At 46.2% G+C, this 14,413-nt stretch overlaps 1 protein-coding gene across 2 annotated transcripts; it reads left to right on the forward strand.

Annotated features, from left to right (window-relative positions):
* The first annotated feature begins 29 nt into the window (after positions 1–29).
* Positions 30–10,261, forward strand: LOC115119564 (B-cell receptor CD22-like). 2 transcript variants are annotated; one of them, XM_065015847.1, is made up of 12 exons: positions 30–431; positions 670–1,014; positions 1,178–1,396; positions 1,549–1,905; positions 2,020–2,238; positions 2,935–3,261; positions 3,585–3,839; positions 4,437–4,700; positions 4,804–5,086; positions 9,362–9,433; positions 9,607–9,661; positions 9,757–10,261. In XM_065015847.1, the coding sequence occupies exons 1-12, from the start codon at positions 377–379 to the stop codon at positions 9,994–9,996; spliced, it is 2,691 nt and encodes an 896-aa protein (XP_064871919.1). In that variant the 5' UTR covers positions 30–376; the 3' UTR covers positions 9,997–10,261. The 2 variants fall into 2 exon arrangements, with proteins under 2 accessions (XP_064871919.1, XP_064871918.1); XM_065015846.1 differs by lacking the exon at positions 9,362–9,433 and having other exon boundaries at positions 31–431; positions 4,804–5,067; positions 9,757–9,894.
* The last annotated feature ends 4,152 nt before the right edge of the window (positions 10,262–14,413 follow it).

Raw genomic sequence — 14,413 nt, forward strand, 5'->3', positions numbered from 1 at the left:
TCTTTAGTCACTGGCTGTTTAGCCTCACAGCTCCAGAACAATCAATGTAGAAATATGTGTTTACAGTTCTACAGATCTGTTCAAAAAGTGATTGTTGTTGTTATTGTTTACAATGATGATGATGACTACTGTATATATTAGGAATTTATTTTTTGCATCATGTCAGTTTAAGTAAACAGACATAGACAGACATGCAACACAACACAACCATATAGCACAATACAACACAACACAATATGAGCCTGGTTCATTTTCAGTAATGAGACCCTGTACCCCATTTACAGTTTCTACTTCAATGTATCAGGTGGAGTTATTCACCAGCTATAGAGTGAGTTGTTGTTTATGTTTCTAAGACTGCAGGGTGGGAGATGCAACAATGTCCTTGAGAACAACAGGAAGTGTGTTGGTGGTCTTTCTCTGGTCTGTAGCAGGTATGGTCTCATTCATAACTTATATGTTTGTCAATCTACAGACATTTGTATTACATTTGCTTGTGTTCTGTTAGGCATCTCCACTTCACTTTAAATAGTTGTGTTTCACACCTCACTGAGTGATGATTAGCTGTGGTTTCTAATATGGCAACAAAGTGTGGACAAACCCTAAACAAAGTGTGAGCCAAAATACCTTGTTCTAATTCTGATACCATTGTGATGTCTAACTGTGTTTCAGTGGTACTGGGTCAGGATGGCTGGAGTGTTACATACACCACTCAGAGTATCTGTACCTTGAAGGGGTCATCAGTGGATCTGTTCTGCTCTTATACATATCCCAGAGGTACAGTCACAACAACCTTCTGGTTCACTAAAATGGAGGCTGGTATAGAACTTGAAGATCTAGGTCAGGACCCAGAGTATGCAGGTCGTCTGGAGTATCATGGGGATAAGAAGAAAGACTGCACCCTGAGAATCACAGACCTGAGAGAGAGAGACTCAGCTACATACAGGTTCAGATTACTAACAGATCAGGAAGGAGGGAAATATTCTGGAAGTCCTGGAGTCACTCTGTCTGTCACAGGTACAGTAACATTCAATATAGTTAAACTGTTGAATTCCATTTAGTTCAGGATAAATGTCTTGGTTTGTGTTTATGTCTGTATAACATAGGATTTCTTCCATCTTTGTATTAGAGTGATAAGTCAGTGATAAAGGGATTTACAGTGATATTGTTTTTTCTCCAGGTCTTCAGGTGAAGGTGACTGGTGGACATCAGGATAAGACACTGACCTGTATCACCACCTGTACTCTGACTGACAACCCCACCTACATCTGGTACAAGAACGGACAACATCTAGATGAGAGCAACTCCCCCCAGTACAAAGACCCAGTCTCCAGTAACTATGAAGACAGTTACTCCTGTGCTGTAAAAGGCCATGAGGATCTCCTCTCTCCTGCAGTGTGTGAGTGTGAATCTAATATGGAATCTAATACAGCAAGTATACAGAATATTTGTACTACGTCCTTTTGGTCTCACTGTATAATTTGATGGGTCTTTTATGAAAATAACTGAAAATACTGTATAATGTACTTATGTGACTCCATTATGTTTTAGGTGTCCAGGGTCAGGACTGCAACAGAGTGACTTACACCAAGAGGACAATCTGTGCCTTGAAGGGGTCATCAGTGAACATTTCCTGTACTTATTTCAGTCTTTATAACATCACATCATCACTATGGTTTAGTCCTAAACAGAGATCTAGGTGGAGGGATGAGTTGATCCCTGAGGACCTAACCACAGACCCAGGATATGCAGGTCGTGTGGAGTATGTTGGAGAGAAGGAGAGAGGTCACTCCACCCTGAGAATCACAGATCTGAAAGAGGAGGACTCTGCTGAGTACAAGTTCATATTCAACACACAGACATCAAGATGGGGATACAGCTTCCCTGGAACAACTCTGACTGTCACAGGTAACACTGGATCATGTTTATACATACATTTCTATTAGATGTTTAATTATACATGTTTTCATCCATAATACACTATTGGTTTAATGATGTTATTGTCATTTACTCTGTATTCAGACCTGCAGGTGAAGGTGACTCCTGCCACAGAGGCAGGGAAGAGGACACTGACCTGTATCACCACCTGTACTCTGACTGACAACCCCACCTACATCTGGTACAAGAACGGACACAAAGTAAAGGAGGACACTTCCAGCCTGGACTCAGACTCCTTTAGTGATGCAGACAGTTACTCCTGTGCTGTAAAATGCCATGAGGATCTCCTCTCTCCTGCAGTGTGTAAGTGCGGTCTTCTACATACAACATTTGTTTCAGGTTGTCAGACGATCATTATTGAATTTGCTGTGAATGTGACGTCCACTTCTGCTTTAGTTCCGTATGCTTTGCCACGCAGTGTTGAATGGGCTTCAAGATATATCATCAAATTCATGACAATGCAGTCAATGGATGAATTTACTTCTACCAAATACCTTTCATTACGTTTTTCGCTTGTACAGCTTTGCACTAGTTTTTTGAGCACTGAAGACCCATGAAAAATAACTACTAAAGTTTAAAAACTACAAAGCTGATAGTCACTTCCTGGTTACTTTCACATCATATGATTTAAACATTGTTGTTTTGTTTTTTTCATTGATACTTGGAGGTGAGGTGCCCTGATTGGTGTCACTCGTTAGTCAGAATGTGTTACAACTGTGGGGTTTTATTTTGTTTGCCTCTTCTTGGGTAAATGTTGTGGGCGCTCATGTCTTTTTGTTCCAGTTGTTGTTGATAGTCCATTTTCAATGGACTCCCCCATGAGTGTCTTTCAGAGCCCACTGGTCTCATTTTTGTCTTTGTCAGTGACTCTTATTAATTCCCACTTTTGTTTTGGTTACATATTAGGTTTTCTTGCTGGGGAACGTAACAGCATAAGTGAATACAGTAGATATTGTAATTAAGAATTTTATAAAGGTGTTATATTGTCTTGTATTTCAGGCAAGAAGTGTTGGAGTGTGACTTACACCCATCAGAGTATCTGTGTCTTGAAGGGGTCAACAGTGGACATATCCTGCTCTTACACGTATCCCAGTTATCATGAGATCAAACATGCTTTCTGGTTTACTAAATGGTCTGATAAGGATGCTGAAGATCTGAGCTCAGTGCCAGGGTATGAGGGTCATATAGAGTACCTTGGGGATAAGAAGAGTGACTGTACCCTGAGAATCACAGACCTGAGATTGAGTGACTCTGCTGGGTTCAGGTTCAGATTCATAACATCTGGAGGAAAGTTTTCTGGCTCACCTGTCTCCCTGACTGTCACAGGTAATCTGTCACTCATCTCACATCTATGACACATATCTAGATAGCTGTAATGTGAGTGTTGTTTTGTATGTATGCGAATGAGAATGTTGTGTTTTAATCTGTTTTATTGATTCTAAGGAACCCAGGACTTCCTAGAAAACAGTGGAAATTATTACAGAGTTGACTGTCCTGTCTAAATATATCAAATGAATGACCGTAATGACCTTATTTAAGGGCAGTCATGCAGACACTGCAGTGTTATGTAACAGGGAAAAAACATATAATATTTCACATAATAGGACATATATAGGAGGAGAATAATGATGTGGTTCCTTTTACTCTAGATGTTGTGTTGGAGATGGATCCTACATCTGTGTCAGAGGGGGAGAGAGTCACACTGAGATGTAGAACCAAATGTACACTGAACCCCATCACAGCCTACAGTTGGTATAAGAATAGACAGCCTATACCAAACAGCAACACCTACTCTCCTGTCTATATCCTATTCTCAGTCAGCAGTGAGGATACAGGCAGATACTCCTGTTCTGTAGAAGGACATGAGGATCTCCCCTCTGCTGAAGAGACTCTCACTGTCACATGTAAGTTTGATATACTGACAATGTTGATACTTGAATTTAGAATAGATTATTTTACACAATAATATATCTATCAATACATATTTTAGTGTGTAACATCCTGTCACTCCCTGACCATAGAGAACAGAGGGTTCTCTATGGTGTTTAGGTCAGAGCGTGACTAGGGGGGTGTTCTAGTCATTTATTTTCTATGTGGCTGGTTTGTATGGTTCCCAATTAGAGGCAGCTGGTCATCGTTGCCTCTAATTGGGGATCATATTTAGGAAGCCCTTTCTCCCACCTGCTTTGTGGGATATTGTTTTTGAGTGAGTTCATGTTGCACCTCAGTACTGCACGGTCGTTGTTAGTTTCTTGGTTTATTTGAAGTTTCACTAAAAATAAAGATGTAGAACTCCAATCATGCTGCGCCTTGGTCCGTCTCTCCACGCGATCGTGACTCATCCATTTCCCTGAATGTGCATTACCACAATGTCATCATTATTTTTTGTGATTCTGTTTCACATTTTCTTTTGCTCTGAATTAATAATTTATAATAATTTATAAATTATTTCAACTAAACACAAATGTTGCTATAAATAAATACAATGTATTTTACACCAGATGGTCCATGGAACACCTCAGTGTCAGTCAGTCCCTCTGGTGAAATAGTGGAGGGCAGTTCAGTGACTCTGACCTGCAGCAGTGATGCCAACCCACCTGTGGACAAATACACCTGGTACAAGAAGAACGTAACCTCACCAAAAGCATCAGGACAGAGTTACAGCATCACTAACATCAGCTCTGAGGACAGAGGAGAATATTACTGTGAGGCTGAGAATAAATATGGACGTCTCAACTCTTCTTCTGTGTCTGTGGACGTTCAGTGTAAGTTCACCTCATCTTTTAATCAGATGATCACATTTAAATTCATATTTCAATAACAAGTAAAACACTATTTAAAACACTGTTGTTACATATTGTCCACCAGACGGACCAAAGAACACCTCAGTGTCAGTCAGTCCCTCTGGTGGAATAGTGGAGGGCAGTTCAGTGACTCTGACCTGCAGCAGTGATGCCAACCCACCTGTGGACAAATACACCTGGTACAAGAAGAACGTAACCTCACCAAAAGCATCAGGACAGAGTTACAGCATCACTAACATCATCTCTGAGGACAGAGGAGAATATTACTGTGAGGCCCAGAATGGAAGAGGATCTATGAGCTCTACATCTCTGATGATCATTGTAGCAGGTAAAGTTACATCTTCAATACTTCAATACAAATTGACAGGTTTCAAGCTGATCTTAATCATTGTGTTTTGACTGATTACACTTTGGTTTATAATTATGTTTTGGCTTATGATGTCACAAGTATTATAAGATCCCAAAGTATTAACACGTATTGTGGTGATATTCTATAATGTGTTCGATTTCAGATTATAAGAACATGACATGTCCTCATATCATCCATATTATATTATAGGGAAACAAATATCAGTTGTGACTGCATTTACATTTACATTTAAGTCATTTAGCAGACGCTCTTATCCAGAGCGACTTACAAATTGGTGCATTCACCTTGTGACCTCCAGTGGAACAGTAGTGCATCTAAATCTTTTCAGGGGGAGGGGGGGTGAGAGGGATTACTTTATCCTATCCTAGGTATTCCTTAAAGAGGTGGGGTTTCAGGTGTCTCCGGAAGGTGGTGATTGACTCCGCTGTCCTGGCGTCGTGAGGGAGTTTGTTCCACCATTGGGGGGCCAGAGCAGCGAACAGTTTTGACTGGGCTGAGCGGGAACTGTACTTCCTCAGTGGTAGGGAGGCGAGCAGGCCAGAGGTGGATGAACGCAGTGCCCTTGTTTGGGTGTAGGGCCTGATCAGAGCCTGGAGGTACTGAGGTGCCGTTCCCCTCACAGCTCCGTAGGCAAGCACCATGGTCTTGTAGCGGATGCGAGCTTCAACTGGAAGCCAGTGGAGGGAGCGGAGGAGCGGGGTGACGTGAGAGAACTTGGGAAGGTTGAACACCAGACGGGCTGCGGCGTTCTGGATGAGTTGTAGGGGTTTAATGGCACAGGCAGGAGCCCAGCCAACAGCGAGTTGCAGTAATCCAGACGGGAGATGACAAGTGCCTGGATTAGGACCTGCGCCGCTTCCTGTGTGAGGCAGGGTCGTACTCTGCGGATGTTGTAGAGCATGAACCTACAGGAACGGGCCACCGCCTTGATGTTAGTTGAGAACGACAGGGTGTTGTCCAGGATCACGCCAAGGTTCTTAGCGCTCTGGGAGGAGGACACAATGGAGTTGTCAACCGTGATGGCGAGATCATGGAACGGGCAGTCCTTCCCCGGGAGGAAGAGCAGTTCCGTCTTGCCGAGGTTCAGCTTGAGGTGGTGATCCGTCATCCACACGGATATGTCTGCCAGACATGCAGAGATGCGATTCGCCACCTGGTCATCAGAAGGGGGAAAGGAGAAGATTAATTGTGTGTCGTCTGCATAGCAATGATAGGAGAGACCATGTGAGGTTATGACAGAGCCAAGTGACTTGGTGTATAGCGAGAATAGGAGAGGGCCTAGAACAGAGCCCTGGGGACACCAGTGGTGAGAGCACGTGGTGTGGAGACGGATTCTCGCCACGCCACCTGGTAGGAGCGACCTGTCAGGTAGGACGAATCAAGCGTGGGCCGCGCCGGAGATGCCCAACTCGGAGAGGGTGGAGAGGAGGATCTGATGGTTCACAGTATCGAAGGCAGCCGATAGGTCTAGAAGGATGAGAGCAGAGGAGAGAGAGTTAGCTTTAGCAGTGCGGAGCGCTCCGTGATACAGAGAAGAGCAGTCTCAGTTGAATGACTAGTCTTGAAACCTGACTGATTTGGATCAAGAAGGTCATTCTGAGAGAGATAGCGGGAGAGCTGGCCAAGGACGGCACGTTCAAGAGTTTTGGAGAGAAAAGAAAGAAGGGATACTGGTCTGTAGTTGTTGACATCGGAGGGATCGAGTGTAGGTTTTTTCAGAAGGGGTGCAACTCTCGCTCTCTTGAAGACGGAAGGGACGTAGCCAGCGGTCAGGGATGAGTTGATGAGCGAGGTGAGGTAGGGGAGGAGGTCTCCGGAAATGGTCTGGAGAAGAGAGGAGGGGATAGGGTCAAGCGGGCAGGTTGTAGGGCGGCCGGCCGTCACAAGACGCGAGATTTCATCTGGAGAGAGAGGGGAGAAAGAGGTCAGAGCACAGGGTAGGGCAGTGTGAGCAGAACCAGCGGTGTCGTTTGACTTAGCAAACGAGGATCGGATGTCGTCGACCTTCTTTTCAAAATGGTTGACGAAGTCATCTGCAGAGAGGGAGGAGGGGGAGGGGGAGGAGGATTCAGGAGGGAGGAGAAGGTTGCAAAGAGCTTCCTAGGGTTAGAGGCAGATGCTTGGAATTTAGAGTGGTAGAAAGTGGCTTTAGCAGCAGAGAGAGAAGAGGAAAATGTAGAGAGGAGGGAGTGAAAGGATGTCAGGTCCGCAGGGAGAGGAAGTTTTCTCCATTTCCGCTCGGCTGCCCGGAGTTCTGTTCTGTGAGCTCGCAATGAGTCGTCGAGCCACGGAGCGGGAGGGGAAGACCGAGCCGGCCTGGAGGATAGGGACATAGAGAGTCAAAGGATGCAGAAAGGGAGGGAGAGGAGGGTTGAGGAGGCAGAATCAGGAGATAGGTTGAGAAGGTTTGAGCAGAGGGAAGAGATGATAGGATGGAAGAGGAGAGAGTAGCGGGGGAGAGAGAGCGAAGGTTGGGACGGCGCGATACCATCCGAGTAGGGGCAGTGTGGGGAAGTGTTGGATGAGAGCGAGAGGGAAAAGGATACAAGGTAGTGGTCGGAGACTTGGAGGGGAGTTGCAACGAGGTTAGTGGAAGAACAGCATCTAGTAAAGATGAGGTCGAGCGTATTTCCTGCCTTGTGAGTAGGGGGGAAGGTGAGAGGGTGAGGTCAAAAGAGGAGAGGAGTGGAAAGAAGGAGGCAGAGAGGAATGAGTCAAAGGTAGGCGGGGGAGGTTAAAGTCGCCCAGAACTGTGAGAGGTGAGCCGTCCTCAGGAAAGGAGCTTATCAAGGCATCAAGCTCATTGATGAACTCTCCGAGGGAACCTGGAGGGCGATAAATGATAAGGATGTTAAGCTTGAAAGGGCTGGTAACTGTGACAGCATGGAATTCAAAGGAGGCGATAGACAGATGGGTAAGGGGAGAAAGAGAGAATGACCACTTGGGAGATGAGGATCCCGGTGCCACCACCCCGCTGACCAGAAGCTCTCGGGGTGTGCGCAGAACACGTGGGCAGACGAAGAGAGAGCAGTAGGAGTAGCAGTGTTGTCTGTGGTGATCCATGTTTCCGTCAGTGCCAAGAAGTCGAGGGACTGGAGGGAGACATAGGCGGAGATGAACTCTGCCTTGTTGGCCGCAGATCGGGCAGTTCCAGAGGCTACCGGAGACCTGAACTCCACGTGGGTCGTGCGCGCGCTGGGACCACCAGATTAGGTGGCCGCGGCCACGCGGTGTGGAGCGTTTGTATGGTCTGTGCAGAGAGGAGAGAACAGGGATAGACAGACACATAGTTGACAGGCTACACAAGAGGCTACGCTAATGCAAAGGAGATTGAATGACAAGTGGACTACACGTCACGAGTGTTCAGAGAGTTAAGCTTACGTAGCAAGAATCTTATTGACTAAAATGATTAAAATGATACAGTACTGCTGAAGTAGGCTAGCTGGCAGAGGCTGCGTTGTTGACTAAGTAGGCTAGTTGGCATTGGCTGCGTTGTTGACACTACACTAATCAAGTCGTTCCGTTAAGTGTAATAGTTTCTACTGTGCTGCTATTCGGGGCCAGCTGGCTAGCTAGCAGTGTTGATTACGTTACGCTGCGTTAAAAGAACGACAATAGCTGGCTAACTAACCTAGGAAGTCGCTCTAGACTACACAATTATCTTTGATACAAAGACGGCTGTGTAGCTAGCTATGTAGCTAGCTACGATCAAACAAATCAAGCCGTTGTACTGTAATGAAATGAAATGAAAAATGTGATACTACCTGTGGAGCGAAGCGAAATGCGACCGGATTGTTGAGTGCAGAAGTTCTGTTCGGTAGACGTTGGCTAGCTGTTGGCTAGCTAGCAGAGTCTCCTATGTTAAGGACGACATAAAACTACACACTCTAAACTACACAATTATCTTGGGTACGAAGACAGCAAAGACAACTATGTAGCTAGCTAACACTACACTAATCAAGTCGTTCAGTTGAGTGTAATAGTTGTGCTGCTAATCGGTAGACGGTGGACTAGCTAACGGTGGACGTTAGCTAGCTGGCTAGCTGCAGGGCAGTGTAGACTGCGTTAGGACGACGAAATACGATAATTACGCAATTATCTATGAAACAAAGACGGCTGTGTAGCTAGCTAAGAAGAAATTGATAAGATTAGACAAATCAAACCGTTGTACTATAATGAAATGTAATGAAATGTAATACTACCTGCGGACCGAGTGCAGATGCGACCGCTCGCTCCAACCCGGAAGTGCATAGACTGCAGCTGTAGGAATCATTGTTGTTGTTCTGGTTCTCATCCTCTGTCTCTCTGGACTCATGTGGTTCAGGTGAGTGAGATTGCATATATTTTTATATAATTTCACTTTAGTCATTGTAAATTTGAATTTGTTCTTAACTGACTTGCCTAGTTAAATAAAGGTTAAATACAAATAAATAAAAGTAACTTAATTTATTAATTGATTGATTGATATCTGCATACATTCATTCATGTACAAAACAGGAAGAAGAACTCCGCACCCACCCCCAACACAAGAGACACATCAGATGATGGACAGGTGAGTCTGTTGGAATCAGAAGGAGACTGTGATGACTGTGTATTCTTTGTGGAACATTTCCACTCCTCATGTTGTCTGTTCTTTCTTTCCATCAGGGAGACTCTAGTCCAGTGTATGACAATGTCTCAAACTTGGCCATGACCTCTACTGCAGCACAGACAGAGTCCACAGACAACCAGGATGATGTTCACTACGCCAGTGTCCACTTCTCTCACTCCAAAAACCAGGAAGTGCCTCTGTACTCCACCGTCCAGCTGCCTCAACCACAGAAACAGGACCAAGATGTCCAATACGCTGCTGTGAAATTCAACCTCCCCAGTTCTGCCACCCAGTGAGCATATTCTGCCATTACAGCAACATAGAGTCAATACTAGAACATTGTGAACACACAGCATTAAAGGAGAAGCTTGTTTACAACCTAATCTGGATGGGGGGGGGGGGGTTGAATCTCATTTACTGCATTTCTACACAATTAAAACACTTTTAAATGGTATTTGGAAAACAGAAAAAAACAAGCAAAAATGACCCCAGCCATTATCACCTTGGCTGCTGAGGTTTATCTCACCTCAGTCCATTATCACCTTGGCTGCTGAGGGTTATCTCACCTCAGTCCATGATCTCCTTGGCTGCTGAGGGTTATCTCACCTCAATCCATTATCACCTTGGCTGCTGAGGGTTATCTCACCTCAGTCCATCATCACCTTGGCTGCTGAGGGTTATCTCACCTCAGTCCATTATCACCTTGGTTGCTGAGGGTTATCTCACCTCAGTCCATTATCACCTTGGCTGCTGAGGGTTATCTCACCTCAGTCCATTATCACCTGGCTGCTGAGGGTTATTTTAGCTCAGTCCATTATCACCTTGGCTGCTGAGGGTTATCGCACCTCAGTCCATTATCACATTGGCTGCTGAGGGTTATCTCACCTCAGTCCATTATCACCTTGGCTGCTTGACGGTTATCTCACCTCAGTCCATTATCACCTTGGCTGCTGGGGGTTATCTCACCTCAGTCCATTATCACCTTGGCTGCTGAGGGTTATCTCACCTCAGTCCATTATCACCTGGCTGCTGAGGGTTATCTCACCTCAGTCCATTATCACCTGGCTGCTGAGGGTTATCTCACCTCAGTCCATTATCACCTTGGCTGCTGAGGGTTATCTCACCTCAGTCCATTATCACCTTGGCTGCTGAGGTTATCTCACCTCAGTCCATTATCACCTTGGCTGCTGAGGGTTATCTCACCTCAGTCCATGATCTCCTTGGCTGCTGAGGGTTATCTCACCTCAATCCATTATCACCTTGGCTGCTGAGGGTTATCTCACCTCAGTCCATTATCACCTTGGCTGCTGAGGGTTATCTCACCTCAGTCCATTATCACCTTGGCTGCTGAGGGTTATCTCACCTCAGTCCATTATCACCTGGCTGCTGAGGGGTTATTTTTGGCTCAGGGTTATCCAGTCCATTATCACCTTGGCTGCTGAGGGTTATCTCACCTCAGTCCATTATCACATTGGCTGCATCTCACCTCAGTCCATTATCACCTTGGCTGCTGAGGGTTATCTCACCTCAGTCCATTATCACCTTGGCTGTTATCTCAGTCCTCACTTGAGGGTTATCTTAGTCCTCACCTCAGGTTATCTCACCAGTCCATTATCAGCTCTGAGGGTTATTATCAGTCCATTATTGGCTGCTGAGGGTTATCTCACCTCAGTCCATTATCACCTTGGCTGCTGAGGGTTATCTCACCTCAGTCCATTATCACCTTGGCTGCTGAGGGTTATCTCACCTCAGTCCATTATCACCTGGCTGCTGAGGGTTATCTCACCTCAGTCCATTATCACCTTGGCTGCTGAGGGTTATCGCACCTCAGTCCATTATCACCTTGGCTGCTGAGGGTTATCTCACCTCAGTCCATTATCACCTTGGCTGCTGAGGGTTATCTCACCTCAGTCCATTATCACCTTGGCTGCTGAGGGTTATCTCACCTCAGTCCATTATCACCTGGCTGCTGAGGGTTATCTCACCTCAGTCCATTATCACCTTGGCTGCTGAGGGTTATCGCACCTCAGTCCATTATCACCTTGGCTGCTGAGGGTTATCTCACCTCAGTCCATTATCACCTTGGCTGCTGAGGGTTATCTCACCTCAGTCCATTATCACCTTGGCTGCTGAGGGTTATCTCACCTCAGTCCATTATCACCTGGCTGCTGAGGGTTATTCACCTCAGTCCATTATCACCTTGGCTGCTGAGGGTTATCTCACCTCAGTCCATTATCACCTGGCTGCTGAGGGTTATCTCACCTCAGTCCATTATCACCTTGGCTGCTGAGGGTTATCTCACCTCAGTCCATTATCACCTTGGCTGCTGAGGGTTATCTCACCTCAGTCCATTATCACCTTGGCTGCTGAGGGTTATCTCACCTCAGTCAGTCCATTATCACCTTGGCTGCTGAGGTTATCTCACCTCAGTCCATTATCACGTGGCTGCTGAGGGTTATCTCACCTCAGTTCATTATCACCTTGGCTGCTGAGGGTTATTTCACCTCAGTCCATTATCACCTTGGCTGCTGAGGGTTATCTCACCTCAGTCCATTATCACATTGGCTGCTGAGGGTTATCTCACCTCAGTCCATTATCACCTTGGCTGCTGAGGGTTATCTCACCTCAGTCCATTATCACCTGGCTGCTGAGGGTTATCTCACCTCAGTCCATTATCACCTTGGCTGCTGAGGGTTATCTCACCTCAGTCCATTATCACCTGGCTGCTGAGGGTTATCTCACCTCAGTCCATTATCACGTGGCTGCTGAGGGTTATCTCACCTCAGTCCATTATCACCTTGGCTGCTGAGGGTTATCTCACCTCAGTCCATTATCACCTTGGCTGCTGAGGTTATCTCACCTCAGTCCATTATCACCTCGGCTGCTGAGGGTTATCTCACCTCAGTCCATTATCACCTTGGCTGCTGAGGTTATCTCACCTCAGTCCATTATCACCTTGGCTGCTGAGGGTTATCTCACCTCAGTCCATTATCACCTTGGCTGCTGAGGGTTATCTCACCTCAGTCCATTATCACCTGGCTGCTGAGGGTTATCTCACCTCAGTCCATTATCACCTGGCTGCTGAGGGTTATCTCACCTCAGTCCATTATCACCTTGGCTGCTGAGGGTTATCGCACCTCAGTCAATTATCACCTTGGCTGCTGAGGGTTATCTCACCTCAGTCCATTATCACCTTGGCTGCTGAGGGTTATCTCACCTCAGTCCATTATCACCTTGGCTGCTGAGGGTTATCTCACCTCAGTCCATTATCACCTTGGCTGCTGAGGGTTATCTCACCTCAGTCCATTATCACCTTGGCTGCTGAGGGTTATCTCACCTCAGTCCATTATCACCTGGCTGCTGAGGGTTATCTCACCTCAGTCCATTATCACCTGGCTGCTGAGGGTTATCTCACCTCAGTCCATTATCACCTTGGCTTGGCTGCTGACCTTGGCTGCTGGGTTATCTCACCTCAGTCCATTATCACCTTGGCTGCTGAGGGTTATCTCACCTCAGTCCATTATCACCTTGGCTGCTGAGGGTTATCTCACCTCAGTCCATTATCACCTTGGCTGCTGAGGGTTATCTCACCTCAGTCCATTATCACCTTGGCTGCTGAGGGTTATCTCACCTCAGTCCATTATCACCTTGGCTGCTGAGGGTTATCTCACACTCAGTCCATTATCACCTTGGCTGCTGAGGTTATCTCACCTCAGTCCATTATCACCTTAGCTGCTGAGGGTTATCTTGGCTCAGTCCATTATCACCTGGCTGCTGAGGTTATCTCACTCAGTCCATTATCACCTTGGCTGCTGAGGGTTATCCACCTCAGTCCATTATCACCTTGGCTGCTGAGGTTATCTCACCTCAGTCCATTATCACCTTGGCTGCTGAGGGTTATCTCACCTCAGTCCATTATCACCTTGGCTGCTGAGGGTTATCTCACCTCAGTCCATTATCACCTGGCTGCTGAGGGTTATCTCACCTCAGTCCCATTATCACTCCTTTGGCTGCTGGAGGGTTGTCTTAGTCCATTGTATCACCTGGCTGCTGAGGGTTATCTCACCTCAGTCCATTATCACCTGGCTGCTGAGGGTTATCTCACCTATCATTATCACCTTGGCTGCTGAGGTTATCTTACCTCAGTCCATTATCACCTTGGCTGCTGAGGTTATCTCACCTCAGTCCATTATCACCTTGGTTGCTGAGGTTATCTTACCTCAGTCCATTATCACCTTGGCTGCTGAGGTTATCACCTCACCTCAGTCCATTATCAGTCCTTGGCTGCTGAGGTTATCTCTCACCTCAGTCCATTATCACCTTGGCTGCTGAGGGTTATCTTACTCAGTCCATTATCACCTTGGCTGCTGAGGGTTACTCACCTCAGTCCATTATCACTTGGCTGCTGAGGGTTATCTCACCTCAGTCCATTATCACCTTGGCTGCTGAGGGTTATTCCACTCAGTCCATTATCACCTTGGCTGCTGAAGGTCTGGCACCTCAGTCAATTATCACCTTAGCTGCTGGGGTTATCTCACCTCAGGCCATTATCCTTAGCTGCTGAGAATTTATCTCACCTCATCCATTATATCCACCTTAGCTGCTGAGGTTATCTTACCTCAGTCCATTATCTGCCATATATCTGGCTGCTGAGGGGTTATCTCACCTGAAGTCCATTATCACCTTGGCTGCTGAGGTTATCTCACCTCAGTC

Source organism: Oncorhynchus nerka, unplaced genomic scaffold, assembly GCF_034236695.1.
Source record: "Oncorhynchus nerka isolate Pitt River unplaced genomic scaffold, Oner_Uvic_2.0 unplaced_scaffold_1252, whole genome shotgun sequence".
NCBI lineage: Eukaryota > Metazoa > Chordata > Actinopteri > Salmoniformes > Salmonidae > Oncorhynchus > Oncorhynchus nerka.